This window comes from Gadus morhua, chromosome 8 (assembly GCF_902167405.1).
Source record: "Gadus morhua chromosome 8, gadMor3.0, whole genome shotgun sequence".
In the NCBI taxonomy this organism is placed as follows: domain Eukaryota; kingdom Metazoa; phylum Chordata; class Actinopteri; order Gadiformes; family Gadidae; genus Gadus; species Gadus morhua.
Window position 1 is genome coordinate 5,045,577 of NC_044055.1, and position 26,961 is coordinate 5,072,537.

The window sequence follows — 26,961 nt, forward strand, 5'->3', positions numbered from 1 at the left end:
TGTCAAATAAAATATAAGTCGTTTTTTATAGGTCGTCATGAAAAAAAACTTAAGGGGTAACACTGTTGTTTTTAATTGGTCGTCATGAAAAAAAACATAAAGGGTAACACTGTTGTTTTTTATTGGTCGTCAAGAAAAAAAACATAAGGGGTAACACTTGTTTTTTATCGGCCGTCATGAAATAGACACCTAATACCTGTCGATATTGATCAAATAAAACATAGGGGGTAACACTGTTGTTTTTCTTTGGTCGTCATGAAAAAAAACACAAGGGGTAACACTGTCGTTTTAATCAAATGAAACATGAGGGGTAACACTGTCGTTTTTATCAAATGAAACATAAGGGGTAACACTGTCGTTTTTCTTATCGGTCGTCATGAAAAAAACATAAGGGGTAACACTGTCGTTTTTATCAAATGAAACATGAGGGGTGACACTGTCATTTTTCTTTGGTCGTCATGAAAAAAACCATAAGGGGTAACACTGTTGTTTTTTATTGGTCGTCATGAAGAAAAACATAAGGGGTACCATTGTTGTCTTGGTCAAATAAAATATAAAGGGTAACACTGTCGTATTTTTTGGTCGTCATGAAAAAAAACATAAGGGAAATAATAGAAAAACACATACATTTTAATGTATGTGTGTCTTAGGTCAAGTTCCTTTGGCCAACTATGCTTTTCTGTGAGAGCATCTAAACTATGGAACCAATTGCCAGTGGACATTAGAAACTCCACCTCACACCATACATTCACACCATCTTAAGGGCTGGCTTTTGACCATACAAAAATGTGAGCACCTCTCATAATACATTAATGTTTGTCTGCCTCTATATTGATCCCCTAAGGGTTGTATGGCTGTATGGTTAGATGTCTTATGTTTTAATGTGTTAATGGAGCCAGTCCTATGGCATTATGTTTTATTACTGTCAATTGTTGTGTGATTTAATATGTTATTTTATTTTCAGCCACCATGTGCCTAGTATAACATCTTGCCAAAGGACTACAGTTGAAAATTAGCCTGCTGGCTAACACTGGCACATTTACAGAAATGTTAATCAATGTGCACTCTCCTTTAAATAAATAAATAAATACAAAAAAATACAAAATTTCATGTATATCCTCTTTATTGATGATTGATCATTGTGAATTTTCATCGCCTCAGTGGTGCAGTGGAGTGCACTCTGCCTACCCTACTGGCGAACGCGGCTCAATTTCTTTAATCTTTCATTTGAAACGTAATGCTATCATGTCTATTGCACACGTGTGTAATAGTGTGCAATAGTGGTAACACTGTTGTTTTTTATTGGTCTTCATGAAAAACAACATAACACTGTTGTCTTTGTCAAATAAAATATAAGTCGTTTGTTATTGGTCGTCACGAAAAAAAACTTAAGGGGTAACACTGTTGTTTTTAATTGGTCGTCATGAAAAAAACATTGGGGGTAACACTGTTGTTTTTTATTGGTCGTCAAGAAAAAAAACATAACATTAAAATGGATGTGTTTTTCTATTATTTCCCTTATGTTTTTTTTCATGACGACTGATAAAAAACGACTGTGTTAAAAAAGTGTTCTTTGGTCGTCATGAAAAAAACCATAAGGGGTAACATTGTTGTTTTTCATTGGTCGTCAAGAAAAAAAACATAACATTAAAATGTATGTGTGTTTTTCTATTATTTCCCATATTTTTCTTTTCATAACGACCAAAAAAATATGACAGTGTTAAAAAAGTGTTCTTTGGTCGTCATGAAAAAAACCATAAGGGGTAACACTGTTGTTTTTGATTGGTCGTCATGAAAAAAAACATAAGGGGTAACACTGTTGTTTTTGATTGGTCGTCATGAAAAAAAACATAAGGGGTAACGCTGTTGTTTTTTATTGGTCGTCATGAAAAAAAACACAAGGGGTAACACTGTTGTTTTTATCGGTCATCATGAAAAAAACATAAGGGGTAACACTGTCGTTTTTTATCGGTCGTCATGAAAAAATACATAAGGGGTAACTCTGTCGTTTTTTATCGGCCGTCATGAAATAAACATAAGGGGTAAACCTGTCGATATTGATCAAATAAAACATAGGGGGTAACACTGTTGTTTTTCTTTGGTCGTCATGAAAAAAACCACAAGGGGTAACACTGTTGTTTTAATCAAATGAAACATGAGGGGTAACACTGTCGTTTTTATCAAATGAAACGTTAGGGGTAACACTGTCGTTTTTTATCGGTCGTCATGAAAAAAACTTAAGGGGTAACACTGTTGTTTTTTATTGGTCGTCAAGAAAAAGAACATAACATTAAAATGGATGTGTGTTTTTATGGGTGGGGCTAGAGCCCCTCTTGCACCTCCAGATAAACTCAGCCGGAAGAAGCAAGCCAGGGTCGACTAAAAATTAAATAAAAGCGCCGAACTTGCTATTTTATAGTACTTTCTGGGGAGATTATTTTTTATATATATATATATTCTATTTTTTATATATATATATTTTTTCATTTTCATTTTCCTTTACTTTTTTCCTGAGAGAGTAGCGACTTGCCCCTAATGACCAGTCGCCACTAGTCATTCTGACCGGTGGACATTTAGAATTGTCGGTCCTCCTAATTTTTTTCCGGTCAATGACCGGTAATAACCGACAACGGAAACTCTGCTATGGAGCGGCGAAGTCAGGCCCCTTCCGGTAGAGCTCATGGGACCTATGAGATCGAAAAATATGAATGGGTGTCACTGTCAATGGAGAGAAAATAATTATTTTCTGGTCCCAGTCTTTATATGCCCTGGATTACACATATCAATGTTGTTTGTGGATTTAAAGGATAATTTTTCATGCAAAGAGTTTGGCCGTTTATTGTGCAATTCTATTGCACAATTGGACAATTGGATGCGTTTTAATAAAACGCATCCAATAAACGGAATGTCCGCTGGTGACGCCACTGAGGCTAGTAGGTTATATGCTCTTAGCACCCATACGAGTCAAGTACCCCTGGAGTCCTCGTTAGATACGAGCGTTTTCACGACGTTCGTTACCAACGATGCTTTCGGGAAACGGGGCCCAAGCCAAATAATCGTGTTTGTTGCATTTAGGTTTGTTATCGTTACCAAAATGGGTGCGTTATCAGGTCTCAGAGGATGGAGCTTCACTTTGTACCTTGTGGTATGCTTTATCGTTGGAATGTTTGGTTTCAAAATCAATTGATTCATTCAAGCACATGGTCAATATCGATTTCAATTCAGTTTATTTAGGCATTTATAAATAAGAACAGAAGGTTATAAAAAACAATATAAAAATTTGTGGTGTCATTTGAACAGACCTCTCAAAAGGCCAACAATTAACCACATTCCATGTTTGGCTTGACCATCAAACCGCCGCCAAATGTTCATTCAACAATTCCATGCATTCTAAGTTCCCCTTTTTAATATTTTTTTTAATATAAATAAAAGTCAGTGCATTACTACATGAAGAGTCCACAGAAACAAGCCATACACAATCCCAAACCTTTCCCTTATATGCAACCATATACAAGTGTTCACCCTTGTTTTGAGTTTTAAAAACAAAACAAAACCTTCTACTAAAAAGCCTTCAAAAAGGTCGAGTGTTAACAGAACCTCAAGCTATAAAAACAATCACCGAATCCTCAGCTTGAAGCTCCCTGGATGTTCCGCTATAAAGTGGCCTTCAATCTGAATGTGTCCCGACTTTTGTCTTCGCCAAACCCTCTGGTGGACGTGGGGTTCCATGCTCCCATTGGGGGGGGGGGGGAGGGGGAAGAGACACCTCCAAGAGGGTTCCCTCCCTCCCTCCCTTTAGGCCCCCCCCACCACCCCTCATAGCACAGAGGTCGCCCCCCCCCCCCACCCCTCGTAGCACAGAGGACAACCCCCCTACCACCACCCCTAATAGCACAGAGGTCGCCCCGTGAACGAAGGCCCCTTCCTGGAGCCTCGGTGCCTTACTTCCAGAACAGGATGTTCCAGAAGAGCAGCCAGCAGGGGTAGACCAGCAGCGCGGCCAGGGGGTAGAGCAGGGAGCCATACAGGGCGTGGTCCAGGATGCCCTGGGAGATGACGGACAGGTAGAGCATCCAGCCCTCCTGCAGCGTGACCGGCGTCTCCTGCAGCTCCTGGAAGAAGAAGACGGCGAAGAGCAGCGTGAGGCCCGGGCTGAGGATCACCATGACGACGGCAGACAGCGTCCTGGAGAGGGGGGGAGGAAGAGGGGGGGGGGGGGAGAGAGCGGTTAGGTCAATAATACTGATACAACCTTTAATTGGTTTTAAAGGTTTTGTTTTCCCCTGTTTGTTTGTTGTTTGTTCTGTTTGTATTATCCTTACTTTAGCATTTAGATTAGCATTAACGCCAATCTTTCGTCTGCATTGGTACTTTGTGTTTTTATCCTGCGTTGTTCCACTGCGGCTGGGCAGTGTACGGGGGATTAATAAAGCTGTATCTAATCAGGCGCTCGTTAACACCCACTAACAGACCCCGCTCGGGGAATACTTACTTGGGCACGTGGGGCGTGATGAAGGCGGCCAGCGGCACCAGGGTGAGCGCCAGGATGAAGCCCAGGGAGAAGTTGATGAGGGCGGTGCAGCCCAGCAGCACGGCCAGGTACAGCACGGCCACCAGCTTCAGCACCTTCCAGCCCTGCTCCGTGCCCTCGCCCGCCAGCAGCCTGCACAGATCAGTCAGAGAGGCAGACGGTCAGTCAGGCAGTTGAGGCCACTGTGGTACGGTGCAGTTTGAGTTAAAGGGGTGATATCATGCTTTTTTTAACTTTTCCCTTTGCTTTGGATGTTATACATCCTATATATCCTTATATGGTCATCAATAATGACCCATATAAGGATCTGTGTCCATATATGGACATATGTCCTTATTGATGACCATAGAAGGACGTGTATCCTGAAATGGACCATAAATACACGTAGGGCATACATAAATGATCAAAACACTGCGGTTCACTATGTGGCGGGTTCGAGTCCCACCCTACCGGTGTGTATCGCGGGATCGAGTCCCCCCCTACCGGTGTGTATCGCGGGTTCGAGTCCCCCCCTACCGGTGTGTGTTGTGGGATCGAGTCCCCCCCTACCGGTGTGTGTCGTGGGATCGAGTCCCCCCCTAGCGGTGTGTATCGCGGGATCGAGTCCCCCCCTACCGGTGTGTATCGCGGGTTCGAGTCCCACCCTACCGGTGTGTGTCGCGGGTTCGAGCCCCCCCCTACCGGTGTGTGTCGTGGGATCGAGCCCCCCCCTACCGGTGTGTGTCGTGGGATCGAGTCCCCCCCTACCGGTGTGTGTCGTGGGATCGAGTCCCCCCCTACCGGTGTGTGTCGTGGGATCGAGTCCCCCCCTACCGGTGTGTATCGCGGGATCGAGTCCCCCCCTACCGGTGTGTGTCGCGGGATCGAGTCCCCCCCTACCGGTGTGTGTCGCGGGTTCGAGTCCCCCCCTACCGGTGTGTGTCGTGGGATCGAGTCCCCCCCTACCGGTGTGTATCGCGGGATCGAGTCCCACCCTACCGGTGTGTGTCGCGGGTTCGAGTCCCCCCCTACCGGTGTGTATCGCGGGTTCGAGTCCCCCCCTACCGGTGTGTATCGCGGATTCGAGTCCCACCCTACCGGTGTGTGTCGCGGGTTCGAGTCCCCCCCTACCGGTGTGTGTCGCGGGATCGAGCCCCCCCCTACCGGTGTGTGTCGTGGGATCGAGTCCCCCCCTACCGGTGTGTGTCGCGGGATCGAGTCCCCCCCTAGCGGTGTGTGTCGTGGGATCGAGTCCCACCCTACCGGTGTGTATCGCGGGATCGAGTCCCCCCCTACCGGTGTGTATCGCGGGATCGAGTCCCCCCCTACCGGTGTGTGGGATCGAGTCCCCCCCTACCGGTGTGTATCGCGGGATCGAGTCCCCCCCTACCGGTGTGTATCGCGGGATCGAGTCCCCCCCTACCGGTGTGTATCGCGGGATCGAGTCCCCCCCTACCGGTGTGTGTCGTGGGATCGAGCCCCCCCCTACCGGTGTGTGTCGTGGGATCGAGCCCCCCCCTACCGGTGTGTGTCGTGGGATCGAGTCCCCCCCTACCGGTGTGTGTTGTGCGGCAGGGCCAGGCCCGCCGTGTAGATGGCGATGGCGGTCAGGACCACAGCCTCCGTCTCGGACACGGGGAAGTGCTCGACGGCGAGCTCCTGGGAGAGGACGGGCAGCGTGTAGAGGGCCACGCCCGTCAGGTGGCTGATCACCAGGGGGGTGAGGATGGAGAGGACCCCCGGGCTGGCGGGCTGGGGGGCAGAGAGGGGGCACAGCGGGGGACAGGCTTAGGAGAAGGTATACTGAACACGCATAAATTAGATTCATGTTATTTATAAAGTAATATTCATATATCAACATTATTAATATTAATACTCCATTAAAAATTTGATGGACTGCCTTTGTACAGCGGAAGAAAAATTGATGAAAAGAAATGCGTAGACTGAATACACATAAAATATATCCATGTTATAATTTATACAGCAATATATATATATATCAACATAATTATTAAAACGTATATGGATTACATTTATACAGCGCTTTTCTAACCAGTGGCCACTCATAGCGCTTTACATACTGCCTTGCATTCACCCATTCACGCACACACCGACGGCAGCGGCAACCAGCCGGCTCGTCTGGAGCAGTCAGGGTGAGGCGTCTTTTTCGCGCTCAAACTAGCAACCTTCTGGTGACCAGCCGACCCGCTCTACCTCCTGAGCCACATGTCTCCGCTAATACTACAGGAATGACTGAATATTAAGTAGTAGAAAGCCGTTGTGTTTTCATCCGCTGCCACGATGCCACTCATGGATTATCTGTGCACAGGATGCACCTTAACCTGCCAGAGTAGCGCCATGTAGCGTATGAATAGGATCCCCCGCCAAATGGTCAAATCTTCCCACAAGTGGCCGGTTGAACCTGCATGCACAGTTCCTCAGGACCAGATACCCCGACGCGCCTCTCAGTGAAGTAGAGACACCGGTCTTAACATGCCTTTAGAGGAGATAAAAGGAAAACCACCGGTTTCACTCACCACCACCTCGACGCCGTCTTCTGTTGTTCTGGTGGGCGGGGAGGACAGTTGAACCCACAGGTCTAAGGCCTGGACACGCTCTAGGTCAAGGCAGCTAATGGCGGTACGAGAGCTGGGAATCTTGTGTTCATCAGTGCATCAGCAACATACATAGGACATCCTGAATAAATATTACACCTAAGCAGCTTTACAAGTTACAAAAAAAAACTGCACACTGGTCAAGGTAGCCGTAGCAGTACGAGATGTTTGACTCGGGTGTTTATCAATGCATCACGCATCAGCAACATACCCCTCCTACTAATGGTATGTAGTACGTCCTGGCACTTAATGTAGGCACTTATTGCATGTTGTACTTAGTTATAGTACTTAGCTGTGTAGCATCTTATCCTAGCTATCTCTGTTGTATACGGGGAATGGGTTACCTTAGAGATTGTTAGTGCTTGGCACTTGGCTCTATGAACATCCTTACAGTACCGACAGGGAAGTAAAGTTGTTTCTCTTTCTTCTGACAAATGCACTTATTGTAAGTCTCTTTGTCATCAATAAATATTTCACCACAACAGCTTCACAAGTTACAGAAACCAAAAGGCCAGAGTTGGGAACGCGGGAGGCGAAGAGTTGGGAAGGTCGGGAGGATACACGAAGCAACAGGATGAGCGCCAGAAGGCCGAAGGCCGGCATGTAGTAACCGATGGAGACGAAGCGGGTGAGCGAGGGCATGAGGTAGAAGAAGTACGACTGGTGGAGGCGCTCCAGGAGGTTGTTCAGCTTCCGGTACATTCCTTCCAAGAGCCTGGCGACGGAGGGGCGGATGAAACGCAGGAATCTCATTAGAACCGCACCGATCTGGATTGGTAGCATCACTTTTCGGATTCACAATTGCTTTTGTTACATTCTTGTTGTACACCTATAAGTACATCCACAAAAGGTATAACTATTTCTTGCTTGGTACCTCAACAGCCACATTGCAGGTTTAGAAAGTAAAAGTGTAAAGGTAGTGGTACCAGCTAGGGTTGATTCTAGTAGAAAAAAATGCAGCTATTGTTGCATCTATTCCCTAAACTGAGACTGTTTTTTTTACAGGTTTTCTGTGGGAGTGTATTTGAAATGTATTTGAGTTCTGGTGAAAACTTGTTTTGCCTGCATGTATGTACAGTATTTATGCATGTCAAAGATGGCACCCATGCACTCTTGATCATCACAATTAAGGAGTTTTTGTCTTTCCCTCTGGGGGGCTATGGTCAGGGGGCTGTCATATATACACGCCTTTTTAAGCCCTTTGAGACTACCTGTGATTGGGGGCATCACAAATAAAAGTAATCTACATGAAGAGACTGCCCTCTAGTGGTCAGACATAAACACGCAGTTCCAACCAAAGACCTCAGAAGCGGCGTGCCCACCTGCCCACGGTGGTGGCGTCCGTCTTGTACGGGCGGAAGCTGTTGACGCCCTTGATGGAGGCCGCCTCGATGTGGTAGCGCAGGAAGAGCCCGTGGTCGCCCCAGGGCCGGCTGCTCGCCTGCTTCAGCACCATGAGCATCATGGTCTGCACCGCGTGGCTGTAGCCCGACGTCGTGTCCCAGTCGTTCCTGGGGAGCTGCGGCGGAGAGCGAGGGGAAGAGAAGACCGACGTCCATAAAACCAATACGGCTTCCAACTCGCTGAGGGTATTTTTTTTATTTTTCGTTAAAAATAAAAAATATATTATTATATTATAAATAAATAGTATAGTAAAAAGTAAATATTAATATTATTACTGGCTATCTTTGTTGCATGCGGGGAATGGGTTAACCTAGTGGTTCTTAGTGCTTTGCACGTGGTTCTATGAACAACCTTTTTTCAGTTTTTTTTTATTCTACACGGGGAACAGAAAGAAAGAAACCATTGTTTCATTGACACTTAAAACCTTTTTTCGAATGCCAGTTCTCACACAGCCATTGTAGGCATGAAGGCGTCTGCTACCAAGCTTGTGTTCAAATAAATAAATGGGGCATTCCTCAGTGATTTTGAGGAAGCAAGAGGCGTGTCTGCTCCGTATCTGTCCGTGGGGATTTCTCTCAGGTCCGCACGGTCATCAGAGAGCGGGGTCACTCTTGGGAGGGCTGGTGACGGGCAGCGCACGGCTCAGCTCCGCCCAGGCATCCGCCTCCCTCTTTCCCTATCAACGTCCTTACTGAACCGCAACATTGATATATCGTGGTTTCTCTTTCTCCTGACAAACGTACTCATTGTAAGTAGCTTTGGACGAGGGCGTGTGCTAAGCTAACCGCCCTGAACGCCAGCGTACCCCGGCTCCGCCCTCTGACCCGGGGCCGTTACCTTGCCCTGGGTGGTGCACAGGACCCCTATCTTCTGGCAGAAGGCGTAGAAGAGGTTGGCCAGGTCCAGGTTGGGCAGCTGGCCGTTGAGCCCCTCCAGGACCAGGTCCAGGCTGGTGACCACGTCGCTGCTGAGCTCCAGGGAGAGGGCGGCCTGGATGGAGCCGCCGCGGCCCTGCAGCGGGGACCAGTCCATGCCTGGGGCGGCCGAGGACCGGGCGTTGTGTTGGGGGGGAAGGAATGTTCCATGTGGATTAGATAAAGGGGGTGTGTGTGTGTGTGTGTGTGTGTGTGTGTGTGTGTGTGTGTGTGTGTGTGTGTGTGTGTGTGTGTGTGTGTGTGTGTGTGTGTGTGTGTGTGTGTGTGTGTGTGTGTGTGTGTGTGTGTGTGTGTCTCAACTGATTATACAGACTTTGCATAAGCCGTGCCCAGCTCAGCTACCTTTGTGGTGTGGTGGCCTTTGTGGTGGTGAGGTAACAGGGTTGTATGTGCATGCCCTTACCTGTGGTGTTGGTGTGGTGGTAGCCTTCCAGCCAGGCCTGCATGCCTATCAGGTCATGCTCGTTGACCAGGAAGATGATATCCTTGGCCCAATAGATCTGACCTATTGCAAAGCGGAAAAAATAAAACAGTCAACCAATCAGGAAACTCCAGGAAGTGTTGCGGGCCACTGCATTCATGTTTGATGATATGCAAATGGGTACCAGTGCTGTGTATTTATTACTGCTCTGCTATTTATTTTAATCCTGTTGTATCTTATACAATAATAATAATCATCATATATATATATATATATATATATATATATAAAAAAGAAAGACGTATACAACTATCAGTATAGATTTTTTACTGATCTGCATTTTCTCAAGAGCGTATACATAATATACATCTCATGTCAAACTGCTTCTGCACCACTGTCACCTTTTCATTTCACTGTATACTCGTCTGCATGTGACAAATAAAGCTCTTGGATCTTGGATCTCGGCTGATGGTGATACCACATGTATCACCATCGGCGCATGTGGCTCAGGTTGCGCGGGTTGGCTGGTAACCCGAAGGTTGCTAGTTTGATCCCCGGCTCCTCCTAGCTGAGTCCGAGGTGTCCCTGAGCGAGACGCCTCACCCTGACTGCTCCTGACGAGCTGGCTGTCGCCTTGCGTGGCTGACACCGCCGTCGGTGTGTGAATGTGTGCAAGAATGGGTGAATGTCGGGCAGTATTGTAAAGCGCTTCGAGTGGCCGCTGGTTAGAAAAGCGCTGTATAGATGCAGTCTGGTTACCATTTGCAGTTGCACCGTCCCTCCTCTCAGACAAACGGAACATACTCACTCCTGAAGTACTGAGCCAAGCCGAGCAGGATTCCCACCGCTTGGTTGTTCTCGTTCCCCGGGCTGCAGGGGGCGCTCAGCACCAGGGCCTCAGTGCGGGGGGCCCGGGGGGCCCGCAGGATCCCGTACACGTTGGTTCCCTTCACCATCTGGGAGGGGAGAGGGAGACAGAAGAGGGGGGGCGATTATGGATCTCCCTCTCGGTCGAGATCCAATTACAGCAGATCGGCAATGTGGTTGTACTCTGTTTGTAGGTGACGTTTAGCCGTTACAAGCCGTTTGAAAATCTGCCTTTTTCCTGTGTTTTAGTGGCCGTGTCCTCCTTGATGTTTGCTGGATAGATGAGCAACATTTGATACAGGCCACTGGGTAGGCTGGTAGACTGATCTACCCAGCGTACATCTAGGTGGACACACCCACTTGTGACGTCACTAAAACACGGGAAAAGGCAGGTTTTCTAAACAGCTTGGACTGGCTCAACACACCCACACCTGGTGGTATAATATAACCCAACCCCTCACCACATATAGACGCACATAAATGCATACCACTACAAACCACAGCTCTTATGGGGGTTTGGCTAAGCTCAGGAGGTAGAGTTGGTTGAGGTGTCCCTGAGCAAGACACCTCAGCCTAACTGCTCCTCACGAGCTGGCTGTCGCCCTGCATGGTTGACTGCGCCGTTGGTGTGTGACTGAACGGTTGCAAGTCGCTTTGGATAAAAGCGTCTGCTGAAAACCCCTGAATGAATGAATGCACTCACGTATCTCTCCTTGTCTTCATCTGGGAACGGCAGCTTGCGGGAGAAGCGCTGCGTGTAGACCTCCAGCCCTCGAGCCTGCATGGTCCTGACCAGCCAGTCCACCGGCATGCCTCTGTAACACAACAGAGGGCCGTCTTAATTCCAACGATAGTTGAGGGGCGCCCCGGTGGCTCAGCGGGTAGAGCGCGTACCATTAAGGCTCAGTCCTGATCGCAGCCACCTGGGCTCGACCCTACCTGTGGTCCTTGGCTGAATGTCCTCCCCTCTAATCCCATCCCTTCCTGTCTATCTCACTCTATCACAAAAAAACATGAAAATGTAATAATTAATAAAAACTACAGTTGCCGAGGCGGCGACCAACATTATATCATCCATCTTATATCATACATTATATCCCGTCAGAGGCAACGTCTCACCCTTACCCCGTTTTCTTTTTATGCGCGGCAAACTCCCGGCCGGTGGCGAGCGCCCGCTCCCCCGCCGGGAAGCGCTCCTCCACCATGGTGGAGCCCATGGCGTTCTCCGACATGTACGTCCGCAGGGTGAACGGCTCGAAGGCGAGGCCCATGAACCAGGCCACGCCCGCCATGTAGCAGATCATGCTGAGAGAGAGAGAGAGAGAGAGAGAGAGAGAGAGAGAGAGAGAGAGAGAATTATTATACATTTATCAATTTTTTCCACAGCTTTTCAAAAACTATACACCAAATATGTAAAAAAAGGATGAATTAATCCGTGCAAAATACTATATCTTAGAATCCTGTCCAAAATGATGACTTAATAAGTACAGACATATCTGTGCACACAAAGAAAGGGAGAGTGACCGAGACAGAGAGAAAATGTATACATTTTCCTGGTATATATGTTGGAACAAAATATGGTGCAAGGCAAAAAAAACAAAAACGTGATATCTCACCAGATCGGGGCATTGAGGCGGGTGAGCATGCCGATCAGAGCACGCCTTCTGTTGGGGTCTGACAGGAGTCCCATGGCGCTGTGATGATGCTACTCCCCTCGCATTGGCAGTGTCAGGATCTGGGGAAAACAGGATACACCGACCTCGTCAACAGACTCACAGCGAACGTTTACTTTTACAATCAACCCTGCACGAAAAGCAATAATGTTGCCTTTGTATACACGTTTAATGTCAATGGGATCGATGCGTGGTGGAGATCATCGGCTGCCATTGTCATCGTATCGATTGGTCGGAAGGTGGAAAGCTAAGCGCTAAGTGGCGCTGTGTACGATTACCAGCCATAGTAAATGCCAATTTGTGAATACATGCCGTATGATCGATATTCAATATTAACATATATCATCTTAAGAAAACTGTTCCTACCGAATATTGGGTTGCATTTACGAGATCCGTTTCCACCGCTGCAGCATTACTCCTCGACCCCTTCCTTTTTCCTGGAGGACCACTGCTTCGGCGGACCGACTTCCGGACATGCGCATGTCAAAGGACGTCTGACAGCCTTCTTCTTCTTTCTCTTTACCTTGGGCACCTGGACTACTTACTGTTTACGATTGCCCCCTACGGTTCACCAAGTGAATGCAGATTTCTAGCTAAGAATAAACGACAACAAATAAATAAAATAATTTCATATACGAGTTATAGGCCTATATGCCCCGACTACTAAAGAATCAGGGGTGTAGCCAGGATTTTATTACTGTGGTGGCCAGCTCAGGCCAGTGTTATATTTGGGGTGGCACTTGATTGTCGAGGGGGGTATTTTAAGTGCAATATTTATTCAGAACGTCGGATTATAACACTTTAAATAAGAATGATAAGTCAAAGTTAGATAAATATTTCAGCTTTCTTTAGACTGTTTCCGTTCAGGATTCTTTTTTTTCTGGCTACGCCCCTGTATATAAATACTCTAAATCCTGCCCCTTTTCCCCAGTATCCTACTCAGCCATTCCATGTTAATCTCTTTCTTCCACCCATGAAAATCCTATTCATCAACCTTTCTTCTGTTCCATCACCTCCACATCTGGACGGCCTACCAGCACCCATCATGCCGGGCCATGACTGCAGAGTCCAAACCAACCACTCTTTGAATTCCTTCCCTGATCCCTCAATGGACTCAGTAGCCATGTCCATTGCCTTATGTTCAGCAATATCCAGAGAAATACCGTCACTGAATCTAGACTCAACACCACACTGAACAGGGGAACACAAAGAGCTCCCACATACCTGAGCTAGGGTCACTGAAACCATCTGTAAATATACATTTGAAAGCCAACAAGCCGTTTAATAGCCCTCTAACATCAGTGGCTGTAATAAAGCTATTATTATACAAGGTTATTATACACACATGATGTAGCACAGACCAGAGGTGCTACACATTGTGGAAGGCAAATCTTAAATCTTGCAATAGATTTGATTGCGACAGACAACACATGATTCTACAACACATATGCACCTCAGTCAAAAGCACTTTTATATAAAGTACGATTTATTTATGTAGCAGTGGAAATAAAAAAAAACGAATCGAAATAATAATCCATGATGAAAACACATAAACATTTGTCAATTCCTTTTTAACCGAGGTCCCGTATTCTCTCCCAGCATATGGCCCCGGAAACAACGAAGCCTCAAAGTCCTCTCCCCTCTCCGTCGTCACCGCCTCACTCTCCGGTGAGCACGGACACTTCCTGCAGGTGCCGCCTCACCACCTCGTCCAGCACCTTGCTCACTCCTTTGCACGCTGTCATGGCCGCGTCCATGAGGGCCTCCAGGTGGTCCTGGTGAAGCTGCGCGTCCATCTGCAGCAGGGCGATCTGCCCGCCGCGGGGCAGCAGCGCCAGGGCCAGGGAGCTGCCGCTCTCCTCGGCGAAGCAGAGGTCGGCCAGCGGCGTCTCGTCCACGAAGCCCACCGTGCAGGCGCACACGTAGTCCCGCATGGGGATGCCCGCGTCGATGATGGCCAGCGTGGCCGCGTTCACGCACACGCTGTAGTTGCCGCCGTCGGCTTGCAGCACCTGGTGGGAGGGGAGGGAGACGTTTGGAGTGAACGCTTGTACTGACGCGTCACACGTCGTCTACTATGCATTTACACACTTTAAAAAAGGTCCACCTAGATGTATGCTGATAGAGCAGCCTGCCCAGTGGACTGTAGCAAACGATGCTCCTCTATCCGTCAAAGATCTAGGTGGACACGCCCACTTGTGATGTCACTAAAACACAGGAAGAGGCAGATTTTCAAAACGGCTTGTAACGGCTAATAACACTCAGACCTGTGGTATAATATGGGACCTTTAATATACTAAGAATTACTGGCACTAGGCCACTTTATTATTTATAGGGTTAGTGTTACTGTTCATATTGTTTGTATTTACTTTAGCATTTACTTTAGCATCTATTTTAGTTTTTTCCTTAGCACTAGTGTTGGGGTATTACATTGTCATGTCACTTGTATTTTTATTGGATTGCATCATAATATTTTTTATCTTATCAGTATGTGTACAACATATTTGCATCAGTTAATACAAGTAAGTGATATGACCTCTCTTTGAAGCACCGATGTAAAACATGACAACTGCTGGAATGAGAAAGTGCTTCGACCTTGACGTAGATGTCTATCTGTGAGCGTGGGTACAGCTGGGTCATCACGGCCGCCTCAAACGTCTGCTTGAGGTGGAGGCTCATCTCCGTTGACTTGCGGTCTCCGTGCGGCCTCCTCTTCCTCTCCGCGGTGCTGAAGGTGGCCATGCTGTACTGACAGTTGATGACAGCTCGGTCGTGGAGGGTTCGATTGCGGGAGCCTCGCATCTGGGGTGGGGGAAATACAACCGGACATTGTTGTTGCTGGTCGTGTTTGGCACCGATCGCTGGTACATCTTTGTACGTTCACCTGTACGCTGGCTGTAGAAGGCAGATCCAACACCTTGCCTCTTTCCCACCTTCATGAAGTAACGCATCTCTTAGCTTGTGCCTACATTTAGCAATGTATAACTGGATCACGTCATCATACATAACCATGTTAAGACCTCATTGGGTCCATCAACAAAAGTTGCAAGCAAAGCCCAAAACTCCACACCGACACACAGTAGTACAAAAAGTGCATTGTTTAAGTTCAGATATTGTCAGCTGGTGACACGCAAAAATCATTCAGCACTTTCACTCCACTGACAACTCTAGAAGTCATATTGTCTGGTAGGTGAACAGCATGTGACGTGCCTGCTATTAACGTTAGCTCCTATCAAGTCCTCTCAACGGTCCAGTGCGTGTGACCGAGGCAGCTAGCTGACCGTGGACCGTCTCTACCCACCTCATGAGGTCCGTACACCACCGCCAGACCTCATGGGGTCCGTACCCCAACGCCAGGGCCTTAACGTTAAGGGTCTCTGCTCTCTACCCACCTCATGGGGTCCGTAGACCACCGCCAGGGCCTTGGTGTTGCCCTGCTCTATGTACGCAGAGCCGTCCGCCTGGGCGAAGACTCCCATGCGTGCTTGCACTTTCCGCAGCTCGGTGGCTTTTCTCCCATCCAGGCGGTATCCCTGGTCCGAGAGGAGCTCAAGTCCTGCCATTTTTTTTTAAGAATTGAATGAGGGGGAAACAAAAACACATGTGCCGACTTCTGGTACTACATTACCCATAAGTCTACAGGCAGTACGGTAGGTCCAGAGGGACAAGTGCGGTTTGAGGTTCCCGTTTAACAAAATTAATAGCAATCAATGTATATGTTTTTTTTAAGGTGCTTCTCTTTATTATAAGGGTTATACTGATTTTATCACATCAGTTATATAATAAGTGTTTTACATATAACTTTGGTTGAGTATTCACCTCTTCAGTGACAGTAACTGGAAAATCAGGTATTTTGACACTTTTAAAAATAAAATTTATTAGCATCTCTAATGTGTATAAATAAAATCATATGAAACAATGCATACACACATGTTATGAGTTAAAACAATGAATGGATTAAATGTGGTATAAAGGAGAAGTCTGGTTTTTACCTATTATTCTGTGAGGACATTTGTACCTTGAAAGTTTATTTTCTCCAAAAGATGCATCCCTATAAGTTGCAAATCTACATTCTTTAAAATGATTGGAACAAACAAGGAACAAATTGGTAACAGCAACAGGAGAGGAAAAAAAAAGACATGCCATTTTGCAATTCTGTCTTAGAAGATTGAAAAAACATCTTCATGTTAACAGTATTATAAAGAGTGTACTTCTGCAATACTTCACAAACAACGTTGAGGCACAGAGCCGCAATCCTATACACATTAAACTGTTGAACTTTACATTACTCTCTACAATCCCTAAAAAGGATTTAGTCTCCTTCTTCCCCTATACTGGAGTCAGACTGCTTCAAAAAACTCTTATCAAACTCTCTTTTATAAGCAGACAGACTAGGAACAGAGTGAATATAATGGTAGACACGGCAAAAATAATTTGTGAAACAGCAAATTACATCGTTTTTTTACATAGCAATAAGACCCAAACAAACAAAACAAAATTTGAGATTTACTTCCTGTAAAACGGTTTGTCATTTTGTGCAATGGCTATTGTTGGCTGAGTCTGAATACTAAGTAGGCAGTGAACTGATGTGTGGGGGGGGGGTCTGAGGACATGGTTCTCTAAGGCAAAAGCAAAGAGAGGGGGAGACACCCCTTCTTCTTCTGTTATGTTTTCTATTTGGTCATGCTTTGAAACACTCAACATGTTCATGTGTCTTACAGAACGGACAGATATGCACGTAGGACACAGTACCACTGCTCTGCAATTGGCTCGAACGAACGTTACCGCGGCCAATTTTCCGGACCTGGGGCTGACCATACATATATATCTGACATAGAAGAGGCAGTTACGGAAAGCGTTTGAACATTTAAATCAAGTTGTAGAATTGCCCACATTACGAATGTAGATTTTCCCCAAAATGGACATCAATATTGTGGATATTCATGGCAATAGCAATGTTCCAAATAAAAGTAATCATGAGTCAGTATTTAACTTACTGTCTTGCATCATACCAATATGATATATTGGTTGTTTTATAGGGTGAAAAACAAAAGTATAACTCAAAATCTCATATATATATATATATATCCCCCTCTTTCCTCCATGAGTTGTACCCTCTGCCTTTAGCCAAACTCGTACAGGTGTGAACCAGGACTGACTCAAGCACAACCTCTGCAACAGCCTTCCCTTTTAGCCTCTGAAAATTAGGTGCCAGCGTCTAGCACTTTCAACATATTTATATTATCATATAGAAATCTGACGATAACAATAACAATCCCATATCATACACAACATCATAGTATCATTCTTCAGTAACCTTTTCAAACCTGATTTTAAAAAGAAATGCCAAAACGTATCAAGATTAATATATTCTTATACTTTTATATACAAATTTGATTGAAGGATGAGACGGCCTGCGATGCGCGTCGCCCTTAGTGTGTATCATTGGACACATAATTCTGTAATGGTGTGAACTCGGGCGTCGGCCCGAGTTCTCCTCTCAAAGTAAAACAAAACATCTTAAAAAGGGGAGCACAACATCAACTAGAAGTAGTAGAAGTATAAAGTGGATCATGGCGACCTCATTCAGCGGTGTGGAATCGAGGGGTTAATGTAGTAGACGTGAACAACGTCGGTCTCTGCCCTCTCTTCTTCTTCCCAGAGTCCTTTTGAAGAGCGCCGTGGTTCCGTTTTATGTGTTTTAGCCCTGATGTTCCCACGCTCTCGTATCTTTAAAACTCGGCAAACTCCTTGCCGCATTTCTCCGTTTGCGACACGTGGACCTCTTCCTCCTCGTACTCGTCGAAGTTGCTCGTGTCCCCGGGGCCCCGACACTTGGGGATGAACGGGGCCTCCACCTGCAGGAGGGACAGGAACATAAAGGGTTCAAAGCTGCTCCAGTCCAAGTCAGACAGTACTTTATAATGAAGCATTAAATAATAATCATATCGAGTGAGATAGAGAGGAGAGGTATGGGACGCAGCGCGCGCGCGCGCACACACACACACACACACACACACACACACACACACACACACACACACACACACACACACACACACACACACACACACACACACACACACACACACACACACACACACACACACACACACATTTAATGAGCAGACCATATATATATATTTTTTTTATTTAATTAATACATACAAATATGAAATAAATTACTCAAATATTGTGAATAAATAATTTTACCTAAATCTATTAATTTGCATGATCTGGCAGGTAAAGTCAAACCTCTTTTCAAGCTTTTCTGGCTACAGGGTTTCTAGGTAATAAAATGTGGACTAATGCATTATAGAAACTTATTTCTGCGGATTATATCAGAAATCAAACAAGCATCAGCATGAGTTGAGACATAATTGGTCATTTAATTCTCTAAACTAAATGTATATTAGCCTGAAGACTCAGAGTCTGGTAGAACGTATGGCACGCCAGCATAAGAGCAATTTGGCGGCGGGAGGCTCATCCTTAAAATACATTCAAGATATTTGGACACAAAACAGTGCTGCCTTATAAGTGGAATTGTACAGTAGATTATAAAGGTAAGGCAAACTAACCATTGTGTTATACTGACATGTGTACTTGTGTAGTATAATAATTAAAAAACGATGTGAATTAAAATCTTGTTTTTTTTAAATAAAGTGAAAGCATTGCCAACTCAATGAGTAATGAATCCATGGTGCTCTGACGTAGAGCCACTTGCCTTCCTCTCGTAGATGGCGATCCAGTCGGTGGTGGCGAACCACTTGTGGCCCTTGATGTCGTTGACGCCGTTCTTCAGGTTGCCATAGCGCTTGGTCAGGTCCACCTGCAGCAGGTTCCTCAACAGGTCTTTTAAATCAGAGCTGAAGTGGGAAGGGAATCGCACCTAAAGGAAACACGCATAACAGAACAATGTTTGCGGTTTTAACACAGAGCATGGGTCCAGCGCAAGTCAACTTAACAGGCTGCTCATAAAAACCCAGGAACAGGGGGCTAAATGATTAGTATTAAATGTACGCTATGCCTATTGTAGAGTTCCTTCTTAGGGGAACAATTATTTTCAATGACAATTTGCAAAAAAATCGATACCACTTACTTTTCCAGAAACAATCTTCTCATAGATCTGGATAGGTTGATCTGCAAAGAACGGCGGGTAGCCGGCCGCCATCTCATAAACCAGGACCCCAAGGGCCCACCAGTCTACAGCCTTGTTGTAGCCCTACACACCACAAACAAGAGGACAGCACAGAAACAGGTATAAACCTTACTTTATTATCACAATGTGAAATATACATCTAAAATCAAACCTTATTTATATACCGCGTGTCATGCAAAATTGCAAAAGAGGTGCTTTACAATGCAATGGAAATGAATAAAATGGTTGAAGAGAATGCTGAGCTGAATAGGTATGTTTTAAGATTTTTAAAAAAAGGTGTTGACAGATTGTGATTCCCTCAGCTCCTCCGGCAGGCGGTTCAAGAGGTGAGGACCGTAGACACTAACGGTCTCGTACCTCACCCGGGGAACAACTCAAAGGCCAGAGGACCTGAGTGATCTAGAGGGAGCATGTCTGACAAGTATTCGGGCACTCATCAAATGAGTGTGTTGAACACCAATAAGAGGATTTTAAAATCTTTTCTAGAACTGACGGGCATCACATAGTGTGAAGCAAGCGACCCGATCCGCATCTACTTCGAATAAAAAACGTAGAGAAAGGCTTGAATGCATTGCAGACCCCTTGTTGCCGGCTGTTTGGACCAAACCACAGGTCCCTGGAGAGGGGCTTACTTTGCTTAGAATGATCTCTGGGGCCAGGTACTCCGGTGTTCCACACAGCGTCCAAGTCCTCCCTTTTACTCTCTTGGCAAATCCAAAATCTGTCACCTGGTGGGGAGTGAGAGCACCAGCCGTTACACGCCTGGGAGGAATATGAATTTGTTTTAACAAAAACCGCAGCAGTCCACATGTTTTGCGAGAAACCGCAAGCAGACCTGAATATAGCCTTGGTGGTCGATGAGGAGATTCTCCGGTTTCAGGTCTCTGTAGATAAGGTCTAATGAATGGAGGTACTCGAATGTCAGCACTATCTGGGCTGCGTAGAAGCGTGCGTGCGGTTCACTGGAGGGGAAAAAGGGAGGGGGGGGGGGGTGGATTATGTTAACAGGTGTCACGGAAACCGCATGTTACACCATCGAGCAGGTAATCAATGGATACGATTGAGCAGAACTTGACTCCGCCGAGAAATGGCGCGGCGATGAGTGTGGGGAGACACACAACAGTGCTTCAGGTAGCGAAACACGACTAACAGGTCACAACAAGAACTAGCGTTGACACACTCGCACTGTACCGTGGTCTCCGCAGCTCTACCCCAGATCATGAGGGAGATATTGGATAGATAAGGAGCCAGTCACCTTAGTCTGAACTATTCACTCACTCACCTGAACCTGCCGATTCGTCTTAGATGGGAGAACATCTCTCCCCCGGGAACGTACTCCATCACCATGTACAAATTTGAGTTGTCCTAGTAACGTCGGAATACAATTAGTGATGAGCTATTCAAATGCAGTGTGGCTAGATAATACTGTAGAAACTATGGCCGCCGTACCTTGAACGAATAATCGAGTTTGACGAGGAAGGGGAAGCTGACCGCCTGTAATATTCTCTTCTCATTTAGCGTGTGCTCTATCTGCTTGAGTTTCACCACCTGAACAGACCAAAGAGACACAAGACCATTCGTGGATTTATTGTGGTTGATCCCAAATCGTCCTCAAGAGTCCAGAGCACTTCAGGCCAGCCTATATTCAGACTACACATAAAACAAATCCGATATCGTCTTTGTGCAATGTGGATGTAGAAAATGTAAATGAAGAAGAAACTGAATTTCAGTGACAGATTTTGAGCCACACTCATGTACGCTTCAAGATCCAATTCACTGCCATCGCACTTGAGTCTGACCATAGCATGAAGTACCATTGACGCAGAGTGCTGCATTTCGATATACCATGTGACCGGCTCTCCACACACTGGGGCCGCAGTCCTTGAACACATTCGGCACTTTCGAAAAGCAGAACATGTGCCAATCAAAATATTTGGAGCGCAGTGTTTAGCCTCTGCACAAGTTAGGTTAAGGACGCCGTGCCGGTATTGTGATGGGGTAATTAACTCCAGCACCCAGGGTAAAAGAGACGGGAAACGGAGCAGAACACGGGCCCGCTGACCTTCTGCTTCTCCAATATCTTCATGGCGAAGTACTGCTCGGTGGACTTGTGCTTCACCAGCATGACCCTCCCGAACGAGCCGGTTCCAAGCGTCTTTAATCTCTCAAAGTCATCGAGGCACGTCGTGCTCTGTGGAGACAAACAAACGCACACACCGGTCGGCCAACAATAGACGCACGCAAACCAGTTTACCGCTTTGACTTAAAGCAAATACAAGAAGGCCTCCGTTCCCCGCTCTCACCTGTGGCGGGCATTCCCATTTTCGTAAAAAGTCTTCTTTGGCCTTCGCTAGGAACTCTTTCACTGAAGAGGGGAGAGAGACATAATCATTTGAAGAACCTGGTTCCAGCATTACAACCACATAATTAGGCATTTATTGATGTATCATGGAGTAGACCAAACTATAGGAATGCTGTGGTGGTGAGGCTCAAGACAGACTAGTTACGATGGAAAGAAAACAAGGGGAGAGAATAATCTGTATGTAATAGCAAACGGGATAGTAACAACATAATTTCACTTGTCTAACGATACGACGATACGACAACACCAACACCAAACAACTTCCAGGAAAGGCGAACAACAGTAAGAAATGATGCAAAAGAGTTTGATAAATTCTGCTTCGGATCAAAGCGAAACACAACTCTTGTGTCTTGTGCATCGATTTCTGTACTAAACACGCAGGGCCAGGCTACGACACTCACAGGGCGTAAAAATGAAGAAAAGGCAAGGGCATTACATGGGAAACACGGCAGACAGTGGATGTCCAGACCGACAGATGTGGGTGACAAAAACAGGCATTTGTTATTATCAAACACAGGCACACGGAGACCTGGTTGGGCCAGTTATCACAGCGCGACCGGGGAGCCTACCAAAGGTCTCTAACAGATCACCAGGGATACGCAGGAAGGACGGGCGCCCACGCGGACGGGCGATACCAAAAGAGAGATACAGAGAGAGATATTGACAGACTTCATGTGTTAAAAAAATAATAATAGTAAAGCGAGACAATCAATGTGATTAGGTATATGAAGCGAACATCCCCTCCACATAGAGGACGGTGCAGACAGAGTAGACTTTGACGTGGCTGTGTAACAATTTGAAGACCGTGGCATCTAATGAAGTCTCACACCGACTCACAAAACCACAGATATCAATCAACAGTCGAAATGTCAGCAATGTAGTCGTGCAATGTCGTCATTTTGATTAAGCAGATATAAAAACAAGAGGCTGAGTACAGAGGCAAGGTCCATCCTAAAAAGCACTCAGCCCTAGTACTATCTAACCCATATAGTTTCTCCGTCACTTTCCACATAATCTCTCCCCAACAAAAAACTGAATGACATTCGGTTTGCGAAGCAGCAACAGCTCAGTTTCAAAACACAACGGCAGGATCTCAAACGCTAATGCACCGACCCTGTTGACATTTACATGGACGACCGTTTGGCCGAACTGAAGTGGACCCTCGTAGGCCAGACCTCGATACAAGGACGCAGCTATCGTAACAGGGGTCCTCCAGCAGAGCAGACCGTTGGCATATAAAGGTTAACTGTTAATTAACTTTCTGATCAACGGGGATAACTGGGTCATTGTTTCTCGGGAGATTTCATTGTTCGAGTTCAGTTTTTTGGGGTCCCCCTGTGTGCTACAAATCTAACGCCATCGATTTTTGTTATTGTAATGGGATTGTAGTGAAGGAGTGTTCAGCCGTGGACACATGATAATGATGATATAGGAACTCCTAACCCCTTAAAAAACCAGGCTGAAAAAGGATTTGTTTTCAAATTCATACCGAGCCAAACCTGCCATTATTCGAGTAATATCACATGATGTTCCTTATGGATTTCAAAGACATGTATGAATAGTCAGCAAATTATGCCTGATTGCCTTAACTTATGAACCAACCCTTTACTGACATTGATGCTGTCTGTAAGAACACCAACTCAATGCAAACCGGTTGCTGAGTTATCCTCTGGTAAAATAGGTCTAGTACATTGTTTATCATGTGGCCAACAACACGCGGATAACTCCAAAACGATGGGTTTGAATTTGCGGCACCGATAAGGGAAAGCGCTGCAGAGGTGGTACGCATGGAAGGCCAACAGGCAACACATACAGCACAAGTTGCTATATAGGGAACTCCAGGTTTGTCATGAGAGGGTGGCCACTCACCACACACAAATCCCAAGCCCAGGGCAGAGGGTCAGCTTAACCAGATTAAACAGCCAGCCCCTGACAACCTACAGATCCTAAACACAGTGAAGATATGACCGAGAGTGGGCCACTGTGCTGATCTAACCATCGCGACCAACTCTGGAGCAGCTTGGCACTGGCAACACTGCTGCCTCTGAACATTCTTATAATGTTCTGAACTAAGATATATCCCTATGTAGTAAGGATGATTTGGATGATAGCACTATGGTGCATGCATGCCCCCATCTAGTGTGATTCGTCTATTTACACAAAGCCACCACTATCCTAACGCCATCAAAGAATGGAAAAACTTCAGAGAACGCAGCAAACCGGATCGCCTCATCACCTACCCGCACACGTCAAAGCTTACCGTCACAAATTAACTCTAGCCTAGTTGCAGCTACGTCAAACCTTTCAAAGCTTGTAATACCCCTTATCCTCTGACGAAGGTCGCGATGACAAGCCTTTACTGGTCAATTATAATATTGTCTGCGAGAGTGGCACGACAGGACCGTCACAACATTTAGATTATGTCAAAACTAAAGCTCTTAGTAATCTTACTTCGTGAATGCCTGAGTGTTAAAGGGGATCCCGGTAGTGGAGCCCAGTTTTATGAATGGAAAGAAGGCATTTGTCATTTCTTCTCCATATTTGGTCACTGTGCTGCAGAGGCACAGCTGTGTTTATGTAATGTAGGCAAGGACACAACATGCTTTGGAAGTAGACGCTGTCAAACTTAAGTAGAAAAAATACAATATCATGTTTTGAAGTTGGGATTACGTTGCATTTGACATAAACAGATAGTGGAAACAACTGCACAAAGTTGATGTAAAACCAGTTTTAGCTGGAGGCTGATAAGAACTTAAATGGGCAACACCCAGGTCTGACCAACTGATCTCGGTGGTGTTGGGAAAGAAAAACACAACAAAAGTTAATCAAATACACCTTTACAAAGACAAACACCAGGGCTACCGGGACGATCTGTGCAGCACATATGTGCAGCACAGCTAGCCACGGAAAGGCCAGCTCACCAACATCAAGAGAGGGGGACTGACTGGGCCTTGTGAAGGCTAATCCCCTGCAGCTAATGTTAGCTGGCTGGCTAGACATCCCCTCTTTACGCATTGTGCATTCAACTCAACACATATTTTCTCCAAAACCATCCAAAGAATTAAAACAAAAACAATAGTAAAGAAACAAAATGTGCAGGAGGGGCATGCATCTGTAGACTGGGCGGGCGGACATCATGTTTTCCCGGTGGTTCAGAGGGTAAATACCCCCTCCTCACAACTCATAGGTTTTTTTATGATAACAGCGTTTTAGACACTACTGCTGCTGGTTATACACTCAATTCAGGTCATCCGGAGATGCGATCCCACCAACACTCACAAGCCTGATCCATAATATAGTGTCCAAATGTTTACCAGGCTGTGATGGAGTGAATATGGCCAAGGGAGAGCGTACCCACACCCCGCCACCACCACCCCAGACCCCCGCCTGTTTGTAGGCTACAGATTAAGAGTATAGAACGGATATCTCCAACGCTACAGCCCTATCTACCCAGTGTTTGGAGAAGATGGAAACTAATTAAATGACACGGGGAAACCATGACACCCCCGTCCTGCCCGGAGCGGATCGCTCACCGTTCTCCAGCTCGGTGCCCTTCTTGGCCGTGGCCGCGTTCCCCATGGTCCACACCGGACCGGGAGAGATGGCGCTGGCTGGAGACACCAAGCAGAGCTGATGTTTCTGGGGGTTGCAACAACTCGTCCTTTTTAAAACGTAGTCACCCTCTCTCGGTGTGGACGCGATGCATATATTCAAGCGTTGGATCCCACTGTTTCCAGGACGATCGAAGCGGCCTCCCTGTCCTTTTTAATCGATATCCGTCCCTCTCTCGTTGTGTGTTTGCTGATCGCGATAGCGTTGACATGAAGCTAGCGGTCACTTCTTGTGCGCTTCTCTTCCTCCCCTCCAACCCCCCCAGCGGCACTCAGGGTGGCTTCTGATTGGTTGGAGATGTGTTTGGAATACCTGGACTTTCTTCCGCGTTCTAGTGCATCATGCACAGAATGTCTGCAAATGCACTGGAGAATTGCATTTATGGATTAAATAAACGCGTAAATGTCATGCGTAATGCGTTATGTCTATGGAAAATACAGACTGGTCCCGCCCACTCTTGTATATGTTATAGCTGCGTATGTCTGTAGTAGCTGCGCATTCAACTTTCACTGTTTGTATTGTTTTCTGATATTGTGCTTGCAATATTTAAAAAAATGCATTGTTATTATTGTTCAGTCTCATACCAGTCAAGAACTTGCAAATATCATCCCATTTGTGACTCTGATAAAAAGCCATTATTGTAACGACACTGCTCTAATAATGTTTACATACTCATATTCAATGATTGTAATACATATAACAAGTATTTACAAAGGAAACTGCAAAATATGTTACCTTCACCGCATTCAAGCGATTTGGATACATTTAATAATAAAGTGATTATGTTTGTAATCTATATCTCTGTGATAATCATTCGCAACAGATTGATATAGTTAGGATGCCTTTGTAATTGTTTATTTGAATAATTCCTCTTTAGCGTATTCAATAAAAAAGCTCTTCCTAATTATCTAGTTGACAGTGTTATTGAAAAATAGGACAATGTTTAATTAAATTAACAAGTTGACACCCCGATCATATAGGTGTATTGTTCTGTGTACATTTCATTAATTTCCACATAGGCACCGACTATGCTATAGTGGGCCATTTAAAATAAAAACGCCGGTATTTTATACAATCAACGTATGGATGCGTTCAAACAACCAATTTTTCAAGAGCTTTTACTGCAGCATTTGCTTCTATAGGCCACCAGAGTGCAGCAATGCTCTATCTTGGGTCATCATTTTCTTTCAAAATCCACCCGCGGCTTTTAGGTCTACGAAATATATTTGTAGAGAGGATCATCTGGCTCAAATGTTTTTGTCACTATGGGTGCGGCTTCAAAGCTAATTACTGTGATGTAGTGTACACCTGTGTGTGTGTGTGTGTGTGTGTGTGTGTGTGTGTGTGTGTGTGTGTGTGTGTGTGTGTGTGTGTGTGTGTGTGTGTGTGTGTGTGTGTGTGTG

The 26,961-nt window shown here is 45.8% G+C and overlaps 3 protein-coding genes and 1 non-coding gene across 7 annotated transcripts; all 4 read right to left on the bottom strand.

Annotated features, from left to right (window-relative positions):
- Nucleotides 1-3,210: 3,210 nt before the first annotated feature.
- On the bottom strand, nt 3,211-12,941 carry gpaa1 (glycosylphosphatidylinositol anchor attachment 1). The gene is made up of 13 exons (XM_030362778.1): nt 12,792-12,941; nt 12,369-12,487; nt 11,878-12,057; nt 11,456-11,567; nt 10,694-10,841; nt 9,868-9,969; nt 9,367-9,563; nt 8,448-8,644; nt 7,687-7,840; nt 7,048-7,116; nt 6,066-6,262; nt 4,493-4,663; nt 3,211-4,185 (listed from the first exon to the last, which is right to left on the bottom strand). The coding sequence occupies exons 2-13, from the start codon at nt 12,440-12,442 to the stop codon at nt 3,942-3,944; spliced, it is 1,845 nt and encodes a 614-aa protein (XP_030218638.1). The 5' UTR covers nt 12,443-12,487; nt 12,792-12,941; the 3' UTR covers nt 3,211-3,941.
- LOC115549707 (small Cajal body-specific RNA 8) lies at nt 9,069-9,199 on the bottom strand. The gene has a single exon (XR_003977819.1).
- Nucleotides 12,942-13,875: 934 nt separating the features above from the next.
- Nucleotides 13,876-16,074, bottom strand: exosc4 (exosome component 4). Its single transcript, XM_030362817.1, has 3 exons — nt 15,818-16,074; nt 15,021-15,227; nt 13,876-14,437 (listed from the first exon to the last, which is right to left on the bottom strand). Exons 1-3 carry the CDS (start codon nt 15,986-15,988, stop codon nt 14,084-14,086), a joined length of 732 nt encoding a protein of 243 aa, XP_030218677.1. The 5' UTR covers nt 15,989-16,074; the 3' UTR covers nt 13,876-14,083.
- A 202-nt stretch (nt 16,075-16,276) lies between these two features.
- prkacbb (protein kinase, cAMP-dependent, catalytic, beta b) lies at nt 16,277-25,805 on the bottom strand. 4 transcript variants are annotated; one of them, XM_030362805.1, is made up of 11 exons: nt 25,480-25,805; nt 22,516-22,524; nt 21,888-21,943; nt 21,647-21,775; nt 21,034-21,132; nt 20,867-20,949; nt 20,420-20,546; nt 20,217-20,312; nt 19,525-19,647; nt 19,150-19,314; nt 16,277-18,283 (listed from the first exon to the last, which is right to left on the bottom strand). In XM_030362805.1, exons 1-11 carry the CDS (start codon nt 25,523-25,525, stop codon nt 18,158-18,160), a joined length of 1,059 nt encoding a protein of 352 aa, XP_030218665.1. In that variant the 5' UTR covers nt 25,526-25,805; the 3' UTR covers nt 16,277-18,157. The 4 variants fall into 4 exon arrangements, with proteins under 4 accessions (XP_030218665.1, XP_030218664.1, XP_030218668.1 ...); XM_030362804.1 differs by having other exon boundaries at nt 21,888-21,949; XM_030362808.1 differs by lacking the exon at nt 22,516-22,524.
- Between the last annotated feature and the right edge of the window lie 1,156 nt (nt 25,806-26,961).

What these genes read in the sequence shown, in the direction of transcription:
- gpaa1 (XM_030362778.1), bottom strand. Translation starts at nt 12,442, where the DNA reads ATGGGACTCCTGTCAGACCCCAACAGAAGGCGTGCTCTGATCGGCATG. An exon ending in CGCCTCAATGCCCCGATCTG is followed by an intron (nt 12,058 to 12,368) that starts GTGAGATATCAC and finishes TCTCTCTCTCAG; the next exon opens with CATGATCTGCTACATGGCGG. An exon ending in ATCACGCCCCACGTGCCCAA is followed by an intron (nt 4,186 to 4,492) that starts GTAAGTATTCCC and finishes CCCCCTCTCCAG; the next exon opens with GACGCTGTCTGCCGTCGTCA.
- exosc4 (XM_030362817.1), bottom strand. Translation starts at nt 15,988, where the DNA reads ATGGCAGGACTTGAGCTCCTCTCGGACCAGGGATACCGCCTGGATGGG. An exon ending in TGGTCTACGGACCCCATGAG is followed by an intron (nt 15,228 to 15,817) that starts GTGGGTAGAGAG and finishes CCCCCACCCCAG; the next exon opens with ATGCGAGGCTCCCGCAATCG. An exon ending in AGATAGACATCTACGTCAAG is followed by an intron (nt 14,438 to 15,020) that starts GTCGAAGCACTT and finishes CCCTCCCACCAG; the next exon opens with GTGCTGCAAGCCGACGGCGG.
- prkacbb (XM_030362804.1), bottom strand. Translation starts at nt 25,525, where the DNA reads ATGGGGAACGCGGCCACGGCCAAGAAGGGCACCGAGCTGGAGAACG. An exon ending in AGACGAATCGGCAGGTTCAG is followed by an intron (nt 20,547 to 20,866) that starts GTGAGTGAGTGA and finishes TTTCCCCTCCAG; the next exon opens with TGAACCGCACGCACGCTTCT. An exon ending in CAGAGATCATTCTAAGCAAA is followed by an intron (nt 19,648 to 20,216) that starts GTAAGCCCCTCT and finishes TGTGGTGTGTAG; the next exon opens with GGCTACAACAAGGCTGTAGA.